This window comes from Mesoplodon bidens (genome assembly GCF_964165515.1).
Source record: "Mesoplodon bidens genome assembly, chromosome: 2".
NCBI lineage: Eukaryota > Metazoa > Chordata > Mammalia > Artiodactyla > Ziphiidae > Mesoplodon > Mesoplodon bidens.
Genome location: NC_138177.1, coordinates 162,440,550 through 162,452,820, shown reverse-complemented (window position 1 = coordinate 162,452,820; position 12,271 = coordinate 162,440,550). Strand labels below are relative to the sequence as shown.

Below are 12,271 nucleotides of genomic sequence, written 5' to 3'. Positions count from 1 at the left end.
CTTGCAAAATAATGACGTTAACGTCCAAAAACTGCTGAAATGGGATACATGGTAAAGGCACCCCAGGTTTTATAAATCTGAGTGGGTGGTGTCTTTGATTTAATTGTGTTAACTATTTGTGCATATGCAAAAGTACATTTCTGTTCAAGTAGTTCTAATAATTATCCAGGCTCCTCAAAAACTGATAGAATTATTTTGAAACCCAAGATCAATAAATCAAAAGAGAATCCCAACTCTGATTATGAGGTAAAGAACAATTATATGAAAGAAGATCAGATTTTCATTCATAAGAGGTTGGAGACAAACACTTCTTAAATAAACACTTCTTAAATAAACACTTCTTCAGTAACAAGCAAAGAGTTCGATTGGGTTAGATTGGGAATGGAAGCTAAGAACCAAAACTGACTAGAGTTCTAAGGGTTGCTAGGGGAAGTTCAGACCAATGAGACAGAGTAAAAGAAAGAATTCAGATAAAACTTCTTGAGATAACTAGGTTAGAGGAAGCTGATTAGAATCAGCCTGCACTTAACATACCTCAATTTAGATAGAGAAATTACCACATTAATGTTCTAAGCTGAACAAGTTGAAGTCTACACAGTAACAGTGTGTCCCTATGTTTGCTGATGTGACACAAAATACCTTGAAGTCTATTATCTCCTCAGCATCTGAAGTAATTTCTGGCTTCACTCAAAAGTGCTGTTTTGAGGATTCATTGTAAAAAAACATAAAAAGGAAGACAAAAAGCACAGGAAGTCAAATTCCTATGGCAAGGTGAGCACACCTACTGGGAACTACGGGGAGAGTAGTGTACACTTTTAGTTCACTTTCTCTCTGGAAAAAGAGTTGGTTAATTAAACCTAATATATCCATCTGATATGAGCACAGAGTATGTACATCACATCATCCCTTAAAGGGGTTTGTTTTTGTAAACTTCACATGGTTAACTTTATTATCCAATCATCTATCAATCAAAATTCATTTAAAATCAGCCATTTATGACAACTAAAGGGACAGTATGGTACAACTGATCTACAAAGACCATAAGCCAATTTTCCCCATAGGAAAAAATTATAGATATGTAATTTCTAAACTTCAAAATGAGATTTTAACCTTTCAAACCTAGAAGGTTATATTTATATTCCAAAACTAAGGAGTATCAGAAATTCATGGCCCATCAAACTGCTTGTAGCCACAAAGGAGAACTTGTGGTACTTAACATGATCAGGAGGCTACCTACCCCCGTTTTATAATTCAGACAGCTAATTTTCCTTTAAAAAAAATTAAACAGAAGCATCAGTAAACCCTAGAGTTAGTCATACCATGCCTTCAAAACCAGAAGGCACACATACAATATATTCCAAAGACTTATGAATAATAAAAGAAAAGCCAGGTCATTTCACTGCAGATTTTATGTGGCATGATTTGTGTTTTTCCCCTAATTACATTCTAACTCTTTTGAAAGGTACCAGGTATGTCTGTTACCTGCAGTAACTCACTTAATTAAAAGACAGGACTAATAAGACATCTGGCACTGGACTCCTGACAGTGGCAGACAACAGAGTTTACTATTTTAAAAACAAAAACCAACAGCAGTACAATCACATTAATCTTCAGTGAATTAATTTAACATTCAAGAGGATTGTGTTACAAGAGATAACACCACCACATCCCCTCCCCAGGCCCTGAAAAAAGAGAGGAGCCAAAGGAAGTACACAGAGCAGGGTGGTCTCTTGCCAATAAACCTCAACATGGGAATAAGCTTCTGGAGGGGAAGATTCAGAGGCTTTGTAATCCACATCACTGTTGGGTTAATAAGGACTGGCTATCGACGGCCTAAAATAATGCCACCCTCCTCCCATTACCCCATTCTCAGTTACTTGAATCATGTGCTGGCTGGAGGGAGAGCAGAGAGAGTGACAGAGACACACACAGTACCTGTTGTTGAGAATTGTAGTCAAAAAGTCCCACAGTTGCTGCTGCTGAGTCCACAGGTACCTGCGTGCCTGAATAATCAAACTGAAGAGGCTCCATGCCCACATGTTCCATGGGGTCCAAGGGGACACTCTGGGACTCCATGTTGGAGAAATCCTCCACAGGCTTGGCACCATTGGTGCTGGTCAGCTGGGCTAAACCCTCAGAACCATTCTGGTTTGGACCCAGAAGATCCACTTCATTAGCAGAGTTCTGGCAATTACCAGGGGTACGGCTAAACAGAGAAAGTAAAGGGCATTAAACCTTATTTTGAGTGGGGAGGGACACTACAGCAACCTAAGTTTAAGGACAACGTGCTTGACACAGCTCATTACCAATAGTATTTAAAACTATTTCTACAAAATGACTGGAGACCCTTCTGGTGCTTATATGTTCTATCCTATAAAATGACTCTTCTATTGCTTGCCTCTCCACCACAACCCACCCCTTAAATTTATATTAACTGCTACTAATTTACAATCCCTTTAACCAAGGGGCCCAGATTTGAGGAACACTGGATGAACTGGGAAAAAAATCACTGCCTGTGGCATCCATGAAAACAGAGATCCCAAAATACAGGTAGTAAAATATGCCCCCCAAAAGCAACATCTACTCTTTAAACAGAGTCAATGGACAAAGTAGTTTCTAAGGGGAAATTCCATATCTGAGAATAATTCTATTTCAAAAAAATATTTTTTAATAGGTGAAAATTTTGTGTGTGTTTATTTCCTGGGTACCACTGGCCACTGATAAAACTGACTCCCCTTTTCCCCTTCTAAGAAACCAGAAGCAGACCATTACAAAATAGTATAAAATAAATTCATATCTAGGATAAGCCCCTGCTAAGGAGACAACTTTAAGAATTAAAAGTAATATGAGGATGTAATTTATCATCCAAACCAGGACACTCCTAAGAGCAAAAAAAAAAAAGGCAGTGTTAAGAAATATCCTGGGACACAGGTATAAACAAATACTGTCCTGGGTAATTCAGGACACATGATCACCCTATGTAAAAAGATTACAGGACTATATTATTCCAATTCAGACTAATATAGAATAATATTATATTCTAGTCAGGGAGTGTAGCCTGTGACTACATTCTAAGCCTAAAAGAAATCTTATCGCTGGTACAAATGAAAGCTCTTGTCGTGTTCCTTGACAGACACACAAACCCTACCACTACCACCTGTCCCGAAGTCAAATACCACAAGACAATGTCACAGGCTGCTTGAGATTCAGGATGGAGAGGCTACCCAAACTCATCTGAAAGACCTTAGATAAATGTTTATTTCTCTGTGTCTCAAATTTCTTCCAAAGACTGTAATTCTTTACACTCACAAGATACAAAAGTTAGGTTAGGAAGACTAAACAATTGAATGCTGTTCTACAATGACCCGAAATATATTTTAATTTGACTTTGTAGACTATTAGGATAAGGGGTGGGTGTGGGTGTAGGTACACACATATTAGTTTTAGACTACAATTACATTACTAAAAATTAAATTCTCTTAACTATACATGAGTGACTAAGGATTTTTAAATTTTAAAAAATCATATACCATCACTAAAGGTTAGCTACATAAATGAAGAATAAACACAGTATCATTTTATTACTGTGCATATTAAAATTATAGGGTAAAACCTGCAAATCAATTACAACCAGAGATGGAATGAGAGGCCTCCATGGAAGGGATATATGATTAAGAACAAGTCACTTGAGCTGCATCTCTGGTTCTTCAAAATGAAGAAAATGATACCTAACCTGCCTACCTCAAAGGGAGCTTATGAGTCTCAAGTAAAAGAATGCTTAAGTTCTCAACTGTTTTTCCTTCCACTCTAACATGCCAGAGCCATATGACATACTTCCGTTAGTAACCAAGATTTCTCCCAAGATAGTGATTTGGGAGAAATCCCAAGGCACCCATCCCAGGTGATTTTGATATTTGAGAATCACTGAAATGATCTTTACGAAATCATCCTGCAAATTACAGAGCTCTATACAAATATATTGTTTTGGCAAAACATCAGGCATGGACAAATCTTAGAAAGTTCCACCTTACCAGTTAATTTACAATCTTTGTGGTATGGCCTACACTAGACCCAATAATTAAAAAGGACACATAGAGAGGGAAAAAGAAAACTAAAATCAAAATAAAACTGAATGAAAACAAAAACCCATAACCCCCATTCAAAAATCAGAAGTGTAAAACATACAAACCTAAAATCTTTGACGTCTGCGTCAATCCCATTCTGCACTGGTAAACCATTGGTCTTGTCCATCACATCACCCTCCTCCTTCAAATCTCCTAGCTTATCTCCATCAAACGTACCCTTGTTCTTCTTTTCACCTTTGTCGTTTTCATCACTGTCTGCATCCCTTGGGCCCTGTTTAAAAAATAGCTTCAGCTTCACTAATCATCATCAACTAACAATAGTGGGCAACCACTGTGGACACCAGACTACACTAGATGCTAATTAGAACAGGAGAGTGTCCATGACCTTTCAAGACATTACAATCTAATTAACAGACAACACAGAGGCAGGAACACTGCAGAAAGTCTTGCCAAATGGGGGAGACAGACATACATTTATGTTACAGAGTTTAGGACAGTCTTATCATGCCCAATGTCCCACCACCCCATTTTTTTCCTTTCTACCCAAAGCCCAACCACAACTTTATATCTCTTGGTTCTACGTCTCTGCTCTCAAATCTAACTCTACAGAGTAGCTCAACTCCTAATAAGCCCCAGGAATGGCAGCTAATAGTATAGTTGGAATGTACTAAGCCTACAAAATGAATTTCCTACTTCCATTGCTGATATAAACTCCTCCCTTACTTCTGAATATTGAGCTAAGTGTGGTCTAACATCATTCCAATTCGATTACTCTATACACTTCATCTTGGGATATATGCCCTGCCAATTTGCACCACCACCACCACCCCAGTTCCACCCAATATCTCACAGTTTACTGAAACTATAATCCACCAAACATCCTATACTTGATTTTTTTAATCCTTCAAAACATGTTAAATCTAACTATGAAATTCTTTCACAAAGAGTACTCTAAGAAGTGCTTACCAGTTGCCTTCCACTGCCTGTCCCATACCAGGGACTACATGAGAGCGTGTTAAGCTGAATCATTAATGCAACAGAATTTATCTCTGAAGTGCTTCAAACTACAAAGATTAAAAGACTGGACCTAAAAGAACTGATGTGGTGCCAAGCACACTGATGTCCTGTTTTTTAAGGAAATTAAGTCTGTCTCCTCTTACCAACATTCTAAGTTAACACATGGACATTTAAAGCAAATATGTCTTGATTTCCAGAAGGAAAAGAAGGTTTGGTATAGTGACTTGACATGGTACAGAAAGCTTTGCAAAACCTTACCCAACGGTTAAGTAATTTTGCTTTTGTAAAACTAGAGAGAGGTAATCTTGCTTGTCCCCATCACTGACTTCTGGTTTAAGGAAGAAACAAATAGACCTGGACCAAAAGAAAGCTCCTGGTAAAAGGGAAGATCCAGTCAGAAGATGATGAGAACTACTGCACAGCATTTCCAGTCACCACAACCAAGTTTCACTGTGGGGCGGGGGGCGGATCACAAAGGGAAGCTAAAGCAGCAGACACTCAGTTATGAATGGGTAGGTAGGCCAGCAAATGCAAAATAAAAAGATGCTCTCAAATTAGTTCTTAGCCATCTCTGGCCCAGAAAGACCAGACTCAGGGACCTTGACGAGCTTAGACCTTTCAACTACCAAGTTCAAAGCCCATTTTGCTTTCAAAATCATTCTCTGTTCAAATGTGACACAGAGAAAGAAAGATTTCACGGCTAGTATGAATAAAGGAACATATACCAGAAGGGACTGAGAAAGGATATATAACTTAGTTTTACGTAGCAGCAAGATGGTAAACTATAGTTTTGGCAGCAAATGAGATATAACTTCTACATCTTCAAAGTATAACACTGTTATTGGTTCAAAAGGAGTAAATGACAGCCAATTAAGCATGACATTGAGATCCCAAACCAGATATAGGAATATGACAGGATTCTAAAGAAAGAAAGAGCTTTCAAAATGTCCAGAGATAAAAGCTCCCTCCTCCTACAAAGGTAAAACTGACAGAAGCTATGTACTCATTTTTATATCCCCAGCACTGAATACAGTGCTGGGCAGAAGTTCAAAAAATATGACAAAGAAAACTGAAATGACAAAAAAAATCCTGTAAAACTGAACTGATAAAATAAGAAGGATCCTCCCATTATCTTTATCATCAGGTAAGAGTCCAGGAGGTGGTGATAAACAACTGTACCTGAATTAGACACCACTAATGTCAATAATAAAAAAAAGTATTAGAAGGATCATCCCATCCTACCAACACACTTAAGTAAATCTCCCACAAATCCACAAATCAAGTCACTGGCTCAGGAGGAGTTCAGCTCCAATTTCTCCCAAGGAGTTCAAAACGTCTACAGGCAAAAATGGGAAGGAAATTTGATAATGCAGAAGTAGGAAGTTTCACCAATGAGCAAGAAATCTGGGTACAGAAGAGATTCACTCACCAAATCAACGTTCTTCATGATCTTTCCCCAGTGACCCTTCACAAGGGCTTGCTGAGAAGCTGCTCCCCTTCTGTAACAGCCAAGGGCTCTGGTTTGAACACTTAGTCACTGATACTTACATTCTCAATTTTACTACCAAGGGCAGATTTTCAAAGATATTCCTGGGATGGGCTGGTTTTTACCAATGTTATACAGTCCACTTATATAAAATATAGCTACCTGGTTTTCTACTCTGACTAGGCTAGTAATGCCTCAGCAGAACAGTAGGTTCCTCCTATTTGACGGTGAGGGACCCAAGGAAGGCTTCCATACTTGATCTGGATGGGTTACAGTGGGTGTTTCCATTTGGTCGAAATTCATGAAGATAAATGTTTATGACTTGTACACGTTTCTGTACATGGTTTTAACAAGTTCTAACAAGTTCAGTAAATCAACAAAAGCCCTAAATTAAAATAGTTGACATGAAGTCTGATTTCTGAATGACACCAAGAGCACAAGTAGGAAGCTATTCTGTCAAAAGTCTGTTATTAAAAGAGATTACAGAATACAGGGTTCAGGATCATAAAAATGGTCTCTTAGAGATCTGGGGACGCTAGAGAGAAAAGAATAAGGGTACAAATGGGCTGGTATGTTTTATGGGATTTTAAAGTTTTTTTAATGTGTAAGATAAAGTATTCCCTTAGGAAAATACTAACCCAGATTGCATAGAACCTACACTCTTATCTCAACTGCTAACACTTACTGGACTTTGGACAAGTCATTAAACCTGAGTCTTAGTTTGCTTTTCTATAAAACAGGGATCATTTTGTTTAAAACAGAGTAGTTGTAAACATCAATGAAATGATGCATATGCAAAAATTTAGTATAAACCATTTTATACAAATATGATACTAGTAAAAGCTGAGATAGTATGCACTGGGATAGTATTTCTTATATAACATTATCTGTGATTTTAAGATTAAAAATCTTCAATGCCCCCAATTAAGTGGTTTAACTCAAAGAGAAGGGTACAGCCAATCTGGCCCTCCCAGAGACACTGTCATTTTCACAGTGCAGAGTGGCTCTATTGTTGGTGTTGAACATCACAATCTTTTTAAAACTTTTCAAGAGTCTGGGCTTTCTCCCAGAGATTCTGATTTAACTGGTCTGTAGAAGCTCCCATAAATGTTTGTAAAAGTTTCTCTTCCAATAAGCACTCACAATTGAGAACCACTACAATTAAGTCCAAATAAGTATCCTAAAGGCAAGGGGTATGTTTTGCTTTTTTGTCACATATTACCTAGCACATATTAATATTAAAAAAGTCTATTGAATAAATGAAATAAAAAACAAAGAAGGATTAATAGCATCCTTTTGTTGTAGGCTCCCTTTAGATAAATTACAATCCAGAACTGTAACCTAAATTCAGGCCTCAGAGAGTGTTCAAAATACAAAGAGGCCGAGCCCAATCAAAATCTCTAGAGTAGGGCCAAGGAGGGTTCTTGAGAGATCAGATCCCAGATCTACACAGAGATGGAACAATATGCTCTGTTGCTAGATATCAAAGAACTGAGAGAAGAGCAGACAGAAAGAAGAACCATGTACAGTGTGGACCACAGTCCATCCAGCCATGGCTCAGCTTCCTCAAAAGCCTCACATAACAAGGGGAATATTTCAGGGAATACCTATTAATTCTGAATGAAGTCAGAGAAATGAGAACTTAATTTTTCCTGCTATTGCAGAGATCTCACCACAAAGCTCCATATGGCAGAAGTCACATTCAATGAGATTAGTAATTTTCTTCCCTTTTTTTCTAAAACAATATTTTTGTGTATATGCTTGACACTCAGTCCTAAAGCCATAACATTAACTAAAATATTGGTTTCTCCTGTGTACACTTCTCAGTTTTTCACAAAATGCCCCCAAAAAACCAAAATGTCAACTTTCTTTGAAGTTCAGCAGCTCAGTAGCTCCACTACTATTTCTCCACTACTATTAAAAAATTTCAAATATTAAAAAAAATGAGTAAAAGTTTGAAATTACTAGTCATGTGAATTACTTTTAAATTAACATATTAAATATAATCGTATTGTGAGAAACGAATAAACAAACCAGAGTAGCATATACCTTAGTAAAAAGCAATATAGCTAAGAACTGAAATTAGAACAAAGTTTGAATTCAGGTCCCACCACTTCCCTTCTAACCCTCGTTTTCCTCATCTATAAAGTCATAGGGACAACATCAACCTCAAAGGGTTGTTGTTTCAGGTATTAAATAAGGCAATTCATGAATGTGCAATTCCTTTTAAAAGATTATTTTAAATATTTTGTCTAATTTTCACATTTTTCCCCACTGCCTTTCTCAGACACACCCACCCTCACCTCCACTCCCCCTAAAGCTTCAAATTTGCTGGATAGCTTACGTTTTCCCCCCCTGGAAAGACTATGGCTTTAATTATTAAACCCTCTGTCCCACTGACTTTTCTGAAATATCTGTACAGAATCAAGCCACCACCAATTATTACATTTCATCAAATCTCTGAGACACCATCAATTTATAAGACATACCATCATTTTGTGTGTTGCTAAAAAGGAAACACTGGCAATTAAACTGTATCATTTGAAAAACGCATCCCAATTTCAAAATGAACAAAAGTGGGGAGGTGTGCACTTTAGAAACAGTGGAACGTGGAATATACCAGGCGCTGTATATATGATCACCCAATTCCTGGTATGCAAAAAGGTAAGAAGAGTGTTCCCCTCTGCTGTGGTACCACCATATCCAGGAGGAAATAGAGACGAAAACCAAAAAAGTTTTCTGAAAGTTGTGCTTTTTTAACTTTTTATTTAGTCAGTGTCTAAAAGCTTGACATCACAAAGCAGAGCACATAGATTTCTTGTTCAAAGGAAGCTCAGATGTGAAGGGGCTCCAACCTGAGATAAAAGTTTCTGAATTTGATCTGTAATCTTCCAAGAAAATTATAGAGCAGTATTTATCTAACTTTAATTTTATACAAATCACCTGTGGGTCTTGTCAAAATGCAGACTTCGATTCAATAAAGTCTGGAGTAGAATCATTTCCAATAAGCTCCCAGGTGCTAATAATTTTACTGGCCCAAGGACTTTGTGGAGCAAGATTTTATAAGGCTTACAAAGCATTTTCATATATATTACATAGCCATATGAATTAGACTTTGTGAAAATGAGGAAATTAAGGTCCAGTTGAGACTCAAACCCCTGCATTACACTCCACAAAGTTTTTAAACAAAAATCAATTAAAGTGGCACTGGCTGACTGAAACAAATGCAGTGGAGACTAGAAAAGCAAGTCATCAATTTTGTGACCTAAGTGAATTGTCATGAGTGTGCAAGCATCCTCCAGGTCAGAAAGCAGCCAGTCTCTACAAATAAGCAGAAAGGTCTTCCCAAGATTTTTTTTCTAAAAGTCTTTCTTCTGCAAATTTAGGGTGGCCTTGACCCTAACTGAAGTTTACAATGGTCTTCTCATTTACCTAGGAACCATAAACCAGAAAGGTGGAAATGACGATCCACTTTTCTGACTGGCTAGGCTTCAATCTATGTGATGATCAGCTGGTATTTCAAAAGACCAATAGCGGTGTCCTTGGATGGGTAATTTCACCCAGTGGCCTCAAAACATAGTAGTTACATGATTGTGTAACCACCCAGAACCATGCTTTGTTTTGTTTTGGGGTGTTTGGGGGGATGGGTAAGGGGACCTGTCTTTTTCCACGAATCAATAAAATAAAGGATATAAAAAGGAAATAAATTAAAAGACTTGACTCTGACTTAACTGGTATTCTGAGTTTTCCCATTATTCTGAAAACTGCTACCCTGAAGTTTCTGATTCATACTCAAATACTATCAAAAATTTACGGTGGGTGCTGAGAACAAAACACTGCTGTCGGATTCTTTTCAACAGCCTGCAAGTACTCTTATCTCAGAAGCCAAAACAACTAAGCTGAGTCCATTTGTACACTCAACATGAACTTAAGAAAGGCTCAGGAAAGCTAGACAAAGAGTTAAATACCTTCATTCAAGCTTTAACCGTAAAACCACCTTACTGAAAATGGAAAACCACTGCAAATGAATCATGACTTTAGTTCTAAACCCCTTTAACTGAAAAGTTAATCAGAGTCCGGCTTCTCTGTTGTCAGTATCTGAGAATAGCCCCTTAGTACTTGATTTGAGGTCTACATTCATTATGCCATCAGCGATGATGGTTTTAGCTCTCAGGGGATTAAAATGCGGCTTCTCCATGGCTTATTGGAGGTAATGTTGGTACAGCCACCCCAAAAAGGAAAACATCTGAGTGCTCTGATCCATAAACCATCAATTAACTATCTAAAAGAAGCAGATATCCTGTATTCCTTGGCCTCTGAACTCAGCACTCTGAATGACAAACTAGATTTATTTAAAAAAAAAAAAAGGCCCACCTCTTCCCATAAGATCAGCAGGATACAACCAAAAAGCTCATAAAGCAGTTCATTGATCCTCCGTTCTCCATCCACCAAAAGATCAGACGTGCCAATGTGATGGACTGGCGTCACTAATCAGTCTTCCTGTATCACCATTTAGGTGCAACTCAAGTCAAAATACGGGATAATAGGATAATATTTCATTACCCACAACCTTCCTTCTGAAAAGTTGGAACACAGATTTGGAGAATTTTCATTTATCGTTATGCAAACCTCAGCAGCTCAGTAACGCAGATGCTTTTTAGAGAGTTCAGTTTTCTGACCTCTATCCTGAGTTCCTCTATCCTGAGTTCTTCCAACTTCCTCTGGTGACAATACTAAAAATCACCAATCTCTCAAGACAATTAAGGATAGAAGCCACCTTTACAAAATCAAATAAGATACTGAATACAAAAGATACAGCCTCGTTACAGATTAATGAAATAATTGTTTAAAAAGATAAAAACAGGAAAAAAAATAAGTCAGCCCCAGTGTCTCACTTTTCTCCTAATTCTAATTATTTTCCTTCTTCCTACAAACTTCACAGTAACCCAGGCACATGCCTGGTGGCTAATGCCCAAGACTTAGAAGCTGGCTACACATTATAGAGAACTCATGGCAAGAGTCATACAGGTTCCAGTTCACCACAGTAATGACTTACCTATGCACGACACTAACTTTTCTCCTACAGTAAATAACTAAAAGTTATAGGCAGAAGTTGGAAGACAGCACTTCCTCTGAGGAATCTGCACTCTTGAGATGAGGGAAGTGTGAGGTAAGAAAAAGAGGTGAGCTGGGGATAAGCTGAAAGAAGAGAAGAAGTAACACCATCCTTCCCATGAGACAACAGGCAAATGATCATTTTGCCTGATCCCATTCCTCACATCCAAAGGGTAGATCTTATTCTTCCCAAGTAGCCTCCTGGGAAGGTTCAAATACAAGAAGTCTTTTCCAATCTGATCTACAAGCCACTAAATCTGACCTATGCCGCTGCAGGGTCAAAAGACCCAGAAGTAATCAGGTCAGCTTTGGAATAGCTACCATGCAAGACTCAGACAAAAGCCCCAATTTAGTCCCTTGATCTTCCTGAAGGTAATTATACAAATGAACGATCCTGTTCTGGCTAAATTCCTCAAACCAAATTTCTAGATGTGGAGCTGGGAGAAATCCAAACCAGCCTCTTAAATAAGTTCATTTCACCCCCACCCCCCATTTTTTTGATGGAATCAAAAGCTCCGGCCACGTGTCAAGTGTCAACGTCAGCTGAAGCATCCATCATCTTTGACGT

The 12,271-nt window shown here is 38.0% G+C and overlaps 1 protein-coding gene across 16 annotated transcripts in view; it reads right to left on the bottom strand.

Annotated features, from left to right (window-relative positions):
• The window catches only part of PUM1 (pumilio RNA binding family member 1), a 130,165-nt gene that overhangs the window by 60,201 nt on the left and 57,693 nt on the right, over positions 1 to 12,271 (bottom strand). For 13 of the 16 annotated variants that reach the window (XM_081224439.1, XM_081224440.1, XM_081224438.1 and 10 more), the window contains 2 exons: positions 4,190 to 4,356; positions 1,936 to 2,206 (listed from right to left, as the gene is read on the bottom strand). The exons of the other annotated variants lie outside the window; for them this stretch is intronic. In XM_081224439.1, the coding sequence (XP_081080565.1) occupies positions 1,936 to 2,206; positions 4,190 to 4,356 (438 nt within the window). The remainder of the gene's footprint in view (positions 1 to 1,935; positions 2,207 to 4,189; positions 4,357 to 12,271) is intronic. 16 annotated transcript variants of the gene reach the window in all.